The sequence below is a fragment of the Balaenoptera borealis genome, assembly GCF_965194805.1.
Source record: "Balaenoptera borealis genome assembly, chromosome: 1".
Taxonomy (NCBI): Eukaryota; Metazoa; Chordata; class Mammalia; order Artiodactyla; family Balaenopteridae; genus Balaenoptera; species Balaenoptera borealis.
In genome coordinates, this window is record NC_138860.1 from 50,655,799 (window position 1) to 50,666,659 (window position 10,861).

Below are 10,861 nucleotides of genomic sequence, written 5' to 3' on the forward strand. Positions count from 1 at the left end.
AACCTACTTCTTCATCAAGGAAGCTTATAAAACACACAACGTGATGCCCAGCCCTCAAATCACCTGAGTGCCGTAGTGGAGGTACAAGGGGCTTGTTTTTCAGAGTGGCCCACCAAACAATGGACTCTGTTTTAAATCCCCAAATTCCTCCGTTAGTGAAGTTTCAGAAAGCTGGGAAGTGGAAGAGATCAAAGGTCTGATGTGGTCTGTGGTAGATCAAATTGCCCTCAGCCCTCTGGTGATATAGAATAAGTATTGTGCATTTTTATTCCCCACTCAACGTTTCTTCATTTCCAAGAAACTGCTCTCAAGGAACCAGGGGCCACCATGAAACATTTCAGAAATGGTTTGTGTTTGTTTGATCGATTTTAATTCTTTGAAAAAGTGTGTTTTCTGTCTCTTTGGTCACAGAAGATGAACAACGTGAGGAAAAACATTTTTTTCCACTGAAGAGACTAAAACTAGAACCAACATACTTGACGATGACTTCTAAAATGTATTTAAAGAAAGTGCACCTTTCTGGGAAAATGGTTTAGAATTTCAGATATTTCCATTGGACTTATAATGCTAGTGAATACTTTAATATTTTAAAGACAGGTATTCTGTACTGGTAGGAATAGTGTTCAGAACAGATTAATATTTTGTAAAATTTGGACTTTGATGGGCCGCTTTGGAATCCTGCAAGACATTGCTTTTTCACTACCTTTTGGACAAATAGAGTTCTTCTTTTTGTTTCACAAACAATTTGGCTTGACAGCCTAATGCCCAGGAAAAGGTTTTCCTTGCTTCTTTCTGGATAGGGAGCTGGTCCAGGGGAGATGCTTCCAGGGTTCCCCGTTTGCAGACCCCGCAATGCTCCCTATCGGCTTGGCCATCCTCTTAAGACACCCAGGAGCACTCCAGCCCGCGGAGGGTGACTCCATCTGCAAAACGGAACCATGATCTTGCGCTTTAAGTTTACCAGCACTTTGAACTTTGTCAAGTACTTGCAAATCTGCTAGCTCATATACTCCTCCTAGAGATCCTGAGAAAAGTGAACCTCTAATCTACATTTAAAAGGGTTTCCCTAATGGTACACAGTTGGGGGCCAAACTAGGGCTGGAACCCTCTTTTTCTCTGGGATAAATTCTGGGGCTGACTGAAGACCAAGGCTTCCAACTGTGCTCACCAAAGCCACCTCTGTCTGGTGGGTTTCATCCCAAATCCTTTTGCTGGTAAGTAGTTTTTTTGAACTCTGTCTTAAATAACATTTGGCCAATGTATGTTTCCAAAAATATATAATTTTATTTATTTGTTAAGGTTTTTTTTACTGACTACAAAAAAAGCCAAATGGGGCTTTAAGAAAACACACATATAATTGAAATATTATGCAAATGTTTTTCTTGGAATTCTCCAGTCCTTCCCCACATAGAAAGGGGAGAAAAATTAATGGCAGACAATGCTGCTCTGTTACCTAAGGTTCTCTGAGTAAGAAGGAAGATGGTTTTGAAAAGGCGGGTTGGGAAAATAATCTCAACGGGGGCTTATTGATTTCATCTGGGAATGACTAATTCTAAAGTGTGTCAACATAAGGCCACAGGACATATCAAGTATGATACCAGGCCTGCCTAAACTCATACCTAAGTTCTGGAATATCCAAATCTAAGGATTATAACAGAGGTACAGTTAAATTAAATTAATTAAAAGTTCTGTTATTCGATACATATTTTAAAAATAAAACTTTCCAAATCAAAGTCACTGCCATCACCATCGACAATAAAATCCTGTTTTCTGGTCACAACTCCCCTTTTAAATCACCTGATAACTGTGACTGAAGGAACAGAGGACTGAGACCAAGGATGCAGTTTATATGACAAATCATAACTAGATGTGTCTGGTTTTCTTCCCCCTCCTGGCTCTTTATTTGCTATTTCCCTATTAAAGACAATCCATTTTTATTGAACAGTTTAGGGTTTCCTTATTTATATGTTCCCTTATTCTAAACCAATGTATCTTGAAGAGCCCATAACATAATTTTCCAAAATGTTTTTTATTAACTTCCTCTTAAGGGATCTCAATAACCTAGTAAGAATAATCTCATAAACAACACAGCTGAAGCACAAAATTCCAATATTAATTCTTTTAAACTTAAGGATAAAAGGTTTATTGAACTTTGTGATGGTGATGACAGCATTAAATATAGTAGTAATCTGGGCCGGCCACAAAAATATTGGGAAAAGTAAAACAAACAAACAAACAAAAATACTGGTATCACATTTAAGGTAAATTATATTCTCTAATATAATTCTATTCACTTACATACTTTGAAAATACTTCAGTCTACATCTTATCTAATTTCTAGTTTTTTTTCTAATTTGTCTTGACAAATGACTCCAACTGGGAAGAAGTCAGAAAATCCTTTTCAGATCAGAAATGATCACGCCTAACATTGTCTTTTCCTTCCATTTCTCCTCCAGAAGCCTTCCCACCATGGGTCCTATTTGTTTCATTTGGTGGTTTGATGTCCCTTTGAAAATCTCCTTTGTTCTTCTGCTTAGCTCAAAAAATAGTAACCTCTTCAATAAAAGATCAAATTCAAAAGTATCCTGGAGACAATTTTGATGTTACCATTTTAAGGTTGAATCTGAATAACACTTTAATAGAAGGAGTCCCATAGTAAATAAAATAAGAAATGTAAACATATATTTGCAGGTATAGAATTATCTTCTAGATTATATACTGACACAGAATTAGTAATCTTCAGTAGGATATTGAATATTCTCAGTAATTGCAAATAAAACAGAAAAATCACATTAAACAAATCCATGACAGTCTATGGAAATGCCGCAGACATCTATTTCCACCCCATTTTTCACATTTAATCATTGCTAAATCTCCACAATGTATTTTTCTGATGTCTCATTCTGTGGCAATATTCCATATGTTTGGCAACTGGTCCCTCATGAGAAGAAACTTTCAATTAATTTGGCTGCAAGTTTTCTCTCTATTAAGCTATTCCCAGAACCAATCCCTTAACCCCCTAACATTATAATGAAAACAAATTATACTTTAAAGGCATCTGGGCGTGAGATACCGCAGTAAAACATCTGTGACTAGACCCAGATTGACAGAGGGAAGGGGAGTGGGGCGATCTGAGAAAAGAAATCCACCAAAATAACAACAGGAGTTAGGAGTTGCCTCCCAAGATGATTTTCCAGTCTGCCACTAACACAGTTAACTCAAAGTACATTTTCCAAGGGAGAATCAATTTCAATTTTGCCAATTAAACCCAACCTGCCCACCTACCCCCAACTGCAGTGCCTCAGAATGGTTGATCTGTGTTCCATTTTGATCAGGGTTCCGTAAAGTTGAGGACTAAAAAAGGTAAAACCTCACAGCGGCATGTGAGGTTTTCTTCCTACAGCAAACAATAGCCCAGCTCCAGGGCTGCTTCTGTTCTGGACCCAGAAACAGCTCTTCCCTCCCAGGCCTCCTGGGAACACAGTGAGAGATGGATCTCACCTCTCTGTAGCTTGTTGGGCACTCAACCCCCAATGGCACCCCGGTGCTCAGAATTCCTGCACAAACCCATGCTCCTCCCCGCAAAGATCTCACAAAGGAAAGAAGGAAGAGACAGAGGAAGGAAGGGATAAAGGAAGAAGAAAGAGAGAAGGAACACAGACATTCAAGCCACGATGGAATTTTACTAAAAACAGTAGACCCTATTAGCTCACATTTGGGTTACAGGCATTGTTAACAACGCATTCCAGGAAGGGAGGAAAGGCGGAAAACCATTACAAAAGTAAGCCCCACCCCCAGCCATCTCGGAACCCAGCAATCTATACAGTAATGCATCTGGTGCTGCCATAGCAAACTGCTGTTTCAGTCTGTCTCCAACCTTAGGTTTCCCAAAGTGGGTAACATTACTCCTTTCGTCCACTCAGCAGCTAAACTGGTTCCAAGTCTCTCTGCATTCCAAAGCTTCTCAGCCCGAATCCTGATAAATTTCCCTAATTGAAAGAAATGGCACAAGGTCCCTCCATCCAACTCCACCAACCCTCCCCCTCCACAACTCCTTAATTTGGAGATTAGTTTCCCAGGGAAACCCACAAGATATCCACCATTACTGACTAAATCAAGAGGCTCGAAGGAGATTCCTTAACAATGTGATAGAAAGAAAGGTGAGGCCCTGTTAACTAATTTCCCAGTCTGGATGACTGCAGGTGCGGCTGTCTCCCTCCCCATCCTCCGCTGCAGCCCTCCCAGCACCTGAGTCTCTCTGGGTTCTGTCTGCTAATGCGGTGCTCAGTAATCACTAATTGACTGTAGAACAGAGTGAAAGGACACTAAAATCCGAGGCAAAAGGGAAGTGTTAGGACAATGGAAATATTTAGGACTTGAGGCTGTCTACACCTGGTCAGCGGGGTCATCAGGTCACTGTCCAAAATCCAAGACGCCCCTGTGGGCTGTGTTTTGTCTACTCAATGGAAAGCCATTGCTTTGCCGGTTTCCCGCCTGCCTCGACCCCCACCTCACCTCTAGGACTCGATTTTTTAAAAATCGAGCCTGGTATTTGGTCGCGTAGGCGGTCCCCAAGATGTCTTGAGGACTCACGTTGCTCTAATCCCCAGAGCGTTCAGCCTACATTCTTGTCTTAACCCCTCTTTGTTTTCGGCGTGTCAAGAGGGAGGTACAACTAGCTTTGGTATTCCTTCCTTTAACTTCCCGCCGCTCCTGGTTTCATCCCGCCCGGGCTTTTGCTAGTAATTCTTCTTCCTGATTAGTTTCACCCTTCAGAATCCTTTAAAAGACATTCGCCCTGCCTTCTTTAAAAAAAACAAAAACAAAAACCATAGGTCTCGTCCGTGATGAAGCCAACCTCTGAGCCCCAAAGAGTGAAGCCTGCGCCGAGTGCCAGGCCAGCCGCGGCTTCCTCTGTAGGATGGTGGGTACAACCCGCGACTCGCTCCATTTCTTCCCGGGCACACAGTGTTACCAATTCCCTCCCCAGGTCGAATTTAATTTACAACAACGGCTGCGCAGGTACAGACCTCGTCTCTCTTGAGCCTGCCACCTTGCAAGCGCTCTTCAAGTTCCGCTGAGCGCGGGGAGCAGGGCTGGGAGCCCAGAGGAGAATGCGGGCAGGGCGCGCGCAGCGCAGGGAACCGCCGGCTGCCTCCAGGCTCTGTGCCGGAGGAGCAGCTCCCAAAATGTGAGAACCGCTTTCTAAGGGTTAAAAAGTCACGGAAACACTTGTGCCGCCAGCGTAGGGGGTTAATTTTGTCTTCCCAAATTCTTGGTGCGAAATGGGTATGCGGAAAAGAACTTACCGTCTCCGCTCTCTGGCCGCGCTCCCACCTGCCGCGCCTCTCCGCGCGAAAAAAGTCCGCCCGGCTGCAAACAGGTAGGAAACTGGTTCCGGGTTTGGCCAATCCCAGACCGCTAGGGATAATAAACTAGGAAGAGGAACGGGCAAGGTGGACGCAGGGAAAGGGCCAAAGAGCAGAAATGCCGAATGCGCCGCGCGGTGGCCGTCCCTCTTTTGCCCCCTGCGCAGTTGCGACCTCCACTCGGGGCGGCTGAACGCGGTGCGTGCGAAGCCGGCTCCGCGGGAAGGGCCGCCCTGTCCGCACCTGCCTCCCCTGGCGAGCCCTCAAAAACCCAGGGCGCGCGGCAGGCTCGCTCAGGACCGTGCGCCGCCCATAGGTGCGCAGCAAACGCTTTTGGATGCAATTCATCGTCAGTCCCCCGGGCCACCCAGGCCGGCGCCTGCCCGCGGGGCGGAGGAGCTCTGCCCTGGTGGCGGCGAGGTCATGCAGGTCGCGCTCCCAAACCCGAGGACGCCGCTCCCGCCCGGCCCCGCCTGGCTCTGGTTTTCCGCGAGGATGGACCGCGACCGAGCGAGGAAACCACTCGAGTTAGGTCCTGTCTCCTCTCTTCAGTCCCGACTTTTCGTCTTACCTGGACACGGACATGGGACCGCTCAGTGCAGACCTTCGCCCCTCACCCGCCCCACCTGCCTGCTCTTTGTCCCGGTTAAATCGTTAATTCCTCTCCCTGAGCGCCCTGAGACTGCGGCTTCCCAGGCGGGCTCCCCTCCGCCCTCTCTGCCCTCTCCGATCTAGGCATGGGAACGGAGGAGGCCGGAGCCAGCGCGCCCCTCGGGCGCCCTCGGCCTCCCGCCACCCCAAGCGAGGCATGGCCGCAGTCACCCGGGTTTCTCCAAACTCCCTCTGGCTGGTGCGTGGCTCTGGCCCGACGCTGGGATGGGATCCTCGCGGTTGGAGAATCTGAATCCCCAACCCGCGAGGCCCGAATCTGCCGGCGGGGACAGCCAGTCTGACTTTAAAAGTTGGCCCGCCCCTGACAATATTTTTGTGACGCGGGGAAGGAGGTTTGTGGCGTCGGGGGCTGCTGTTTGGGTATTTGTATTGGAATCTGATGGAATTTCAATCGCTATATTTTTTTTTCCGTTTTCTTTTCTTTTCTTTTTTTTTCCTGGCACCACGAGAAAAGGCAGGAATGGGAAGAAGAGCAAATCCCTGCTCTAGAGTTTGAGAGAACTGCCCGCTGGGAAGTGAGTTCACTCCACCCTTAAGAAATGGCCTGCAAGAGGATAAGGTCGGGGACGAGGATTCTCACGCGACCAGTGCAGGGAGCCTCACCACGCAGGAGCGCCAGGAAGGGAAGAAAGGGTAGTGAGGCGTCCTGAGAAGTCCTTCGCCCAGATCCTACCAAATACAAAATCAAATGCCCTTTCCCCACAGCTTCGGGGTTCACATGAGCGCAAGATAGATCTTTTAGGAGACAAGGAAGGGATGGGAGACGCCCGGGCTGGCTTCTCATTTACCACTCCCAGCCTGGACCCGGAGAATCACTCCTTCCTCCCGCGGGGCTGGCCTGCTCTCCAGCCAGCATTCCGGGATATCCGTTGTCCTTTCCTGCGTGCCCCGGGAGACTACGTGTGAGATGGACCAAAACCGAGGGCAAGGGGCGGATAAAACGCCCACCTCCCTGGACGTCCCTCACTATTCCCAAACGTCTTGGTCAGCAAGAGGGGCCGACAGGACCCAGGTGCGTGGGGGAACTGCTGTATTCGGGGAGGAGAGAGGTTCGGAGGAGGCTAAGAGGCCACCGCACCCAGCGCTGCCCAGGGTTAGGCGCTGTGGGGACTCGGACCTTGGCAGCCCTGAGGGAGGCAGCAGGGACGACCCCGGACAAAGGCAGGTTGTGCCGGAAACAAGAGAAACCAGCCACCCTAAATCGTGGGCCAAGTAGCTGGGACGCATCAGTTTAGGACGAAGTCCTTTTTTGAACCTATCCACTGGCGCCCACAAAACAAGGAATTCTGCGCGTGCTGGATGTGACCCCGAGGGTGTCGAGGGTGTTGCCTCCTGCAGAGCACTCCCACCACCCAGAGCAAGGAGCCGGGGTTCGAGTTCCTTAAAAAACACTGACCTGAGGCGGCGGGAGGGGGGCTGCCCCGCCCACCAGTCCGAGCTTTGGCGGGGGGCGGGGTGTTCTATTTCTCTACCCCAAGTTGGTCTCGGATTGCTCCCAGCCTCCTCCCTCCGGATTCTCCCGAGCTTCTTGCTCAGGCCTACGCCCCTCAAACGGATAAAGACCCCCGAGCTTGTCCGGAGAAGCCCCAGCCGGGCGCGGCCCGATCGGGCGACCCAGGGGCTGTCGGAGCGGGAAGGCCGGGACCTGCTCCGCAACCTCTGCGCGGAAAAGCAGGAGGACGGCAATCGCGCCAAAGACCAGGCCGCCCAGGAGCGAGCAGTGTCAGGAGGCGCTGTGTGTGTGTTTCGGGGGGGGGGGGCGTACAGGGTGTAAGGAAGAAGACCGTCAAGAGAGAGAAATGATTACAGAATTTGCTAACGTTTTCCTGAAGGGAATGCGCCTCACCCATCCCTCCAAAGCAAAAGACTATACTGTATTCCAACCCCTAAAACGCCCCTAGAGGCCAGGGCACCAGAGGCACTGAGGTTGGGGAATCTCTAGACCTGCGCTGCCAAGTGCTCCATCTGTGGTGGCTCAGGGTGAAGAAGCAGAACCTGGTGGTGGGGTGGCGGATGACCCTTCCAGTTGGCAGGTTGGAGGGACCCCTGTGGGAGAGCCTTTCTGTTGTCTCCTCCACTACCAGGTTTAAACACCCACAGCCGGAGATTACCCCCTCTTCCTCCCTGAGGCCCAAGGGCATGTCCACCCCCCCATGGAATTCTTAGGCTACTGGGTCTGATGCCCCAAGAAAGAAAATGATTGGGTATATGTGCCAGAGGGGACCAGTCCCCCAGTGCCCAGCACCAACAGCTTAATAGCCAGAAGCCAGATCTGCTGCAATGGGGGAGGGTAAAATCCACACACATCCCCAAAAGAAAAAAAAAAAGCTGATCCCAAAGCCTTCAGGGATTGGTCCCCTAAATTTTGGCCAGTGCCTCCTCCAACCCAGGCCACAGAACTAGGGCAAGACAAAAGGAAGGACAGGCCAACCCCTCCTGGTTCAGCCTTGCCTCACTGGACCACCCTGGGATGAGAGTCCCCTTCTCTACCTCATTAAGTTTTCCACAGTTCCAACCCAGACGCCGAGGCCTGGCGAACTGTAGCTCTGAAGGGGAGTTCTAGGCAATTTAGGAAATCGAGTTCCTGACGACAAAATCAAAGTTGTCTCTGAGTAAGAAAAACAAAAAGTGAGACCATCTGAGAGTGTGTCCTGCGCATCCAAAGAAAGGCTATCAGAGCAAAACCCACCGTCTTACATTGCGGTCCTAACAGAGGCCACCTATGGACCACAACTATTAAAGCACAGCTGTATCGGATAACGAGCACAAGAGTCACACACACCTTCGCCCACTCACACACTCCCCTCACTCGCACAGAGGTACAATCAACTTAAGCTGCAGCACCTTTGCCAGGGTTTGTGTTTGTGCAGGGGCTGACAACCCACTCCCTCCCTGCCTTTGGTGGGCTGGGGTAGTAAGGAGTCAGTGAATCCCCAACGCCTTCCACAGACACATCTTAACGGTAAATTCCCCAAGGCACAGCGCAGACTTGGAACTGTTTGCCAACAGTTGACAGAAAAAGATACAAAAGATAGCTGTAGTATATAGTCAAGGAACAACCTAAGTAGGTTTGAGTGAAGCTATCCTCTTCTAGTCCCTTCTCACAAACTTCCCAGGAAGTCGCGGGGTAGGGGTGTAAGGGGACAGACACGCTCGCCAGCCTGCCTTGGAGATACTGCCGGGGCAGAAACCGTGTCATGGAGAGCCGAGGCGCAGGAGGGCGCGCTGCTGCGCCCTAGTTCCTAGGTAGGCACCCTCCGTGGATGAGCCAGTCCTTACTTAAACCTCAAGGATGTAGCTACCGGTCCACTGACGAAGTCGCGGGCGGAAGCACAGCCCCTTGGCGAGCGGAGTGAGGGAGCCCTTTTTCTCTCTACCGTGCCCAGAGGCTTTCCGCAGAACCCGCGAGCCTACGGGCCAGGGCTCACGCGGCGCCAGCCAAGCGAGCGCGACGCCACGGGACCTGCTCTGGCTTCCGCACAGATTCTCCATCAAAGACTCATCGTTCACCAGTAAGGAACAGAGAAAATTCTCACCGGGAAAATCCCTGCGCGCGCGCGCACACACACACACACACACACACACACACACGCACGCACCTGAGGATAAACAAGTCCCGAGCTCCGGCCGCCTTCCTAATTTCGGGCACGGGAAAGAAAGCGCCAGCACACCCTTGTCTCTCCCCTCCCGAGTCCGAACCACACTGAGAGCCTGCTCTCGCGTGTGCCAAGGCTGTACCCCCAGTTAACAACTTCGTCCCGGTGCTTCTCCCTCCCTTCATTCCTTGGCTAGCTGGAATATGGCGAGTGGACTTCCTCACCAGGAGCCAGCAGTCCCTGGCGGCGCAGGCGGCGGGCGCCGCGGACAGCAGCGGCTGGGGACGCACCAGGCGCGCACGCCCTGCGCGCGGGGACAGAGCGTGTGGCCTGGGCTTCTGCGCCGCCAGCCCCGGGGGCGGGGGACGCGCTCTCCAACTTCCCGCCAGCTGGGGTGAAGTTGCACTAGCGGTACTGCGAGCTTTGACCGTAGCCCCCCTCCCCCGGCGGGGGAGGAGGGTTTGGGGGACCACCCCAGCGCTTAGGCCTGGCCTGCAGCTCGTTCCTCTGGTGTCTGTCCCCAGACAGCACTCTCCCCAAGGCTCCTAGAAAAACCATGGGCTGGGGATGCGGGGTTCGGTATCCCTCGGCTCGCCTCAAGCACCATCCGGGAGGCTCTCACCTTCGGCCCCAAAACGCCAAGGGCCAGGCCCTTCAAACGCACTCTGGCTGGTGCCCCTGCCCTGTGACCGCCTCTGCGCCCGGGCCGCCGGCCCCTCGCCCCGCCCGTCCCCTCCGGTCCAGGCTACGCGCAGCGTCCGGCCCGCCCCAAACCGGCCAAAGCTGCCGGCCGTCTTGTTATCAAATTAAGTCAGCGAGAAAGGGGGGTGTCTTACGTTGCATCGGCACACCAAGCATCTCCGGGAGCCCCTTGACAGCCCCCTCCGCGGGGACAGCTGCGCTCTGCATCATCTCCGAGCGAGAGCCAGCGAGTCGCAGTCTACGGAGATCTCTCGTTCTCTCGCTCAAGCTGGATTCAGAAATTTGAAAATAATAAAAAACCCAACCAGACCGCCGAAGTCACGGTGGAAGCCGGACCCTCTGCCTCTACAGGAGGATTCCACAGGCTGCCTGGCCCCCTCCCCCAGCCAGTCCTCAGTCTGTTTCAAATCCCTTTGATCTCGCTCTCCCGGGTTGGTGCACATCCCGGGTTGAGGAGACGCTGTTGCTGCAGCTCTGGCTTTTTTCCCCTCCTCCCTCCCCCCGCCCGCTTCTCTCCCCCTC

The 10,861-nt window shown here is 51.5% G+C and overlaps 1 protein-coding gene across 1 annotated transcript in view; it reads right to left on the bottom strand.

Annotated features, from left to right (window-relative positions):
• Positions 1–10,618, bottom strand: part of LHX4 (LIM homeobox 4) — a 43,346-nt gene extending 32,728 nt beyond the window's left edge. The window contains exon 1 of the mRNA XM_082393221.1: positions 10,474–10,618. Within this exon, the coding sequence (XP_082249347.1) occupies positions 10,474–10,549 (76 nt within the window). The 5' untranslated portion in view covers positions 10,550–10,618. The remainder of the gene's footprint in view (positions 1–10,473) is intronic.
• Between the last annotated feature and the right edge of the window lie 243 nt (positions 10,619–10,861).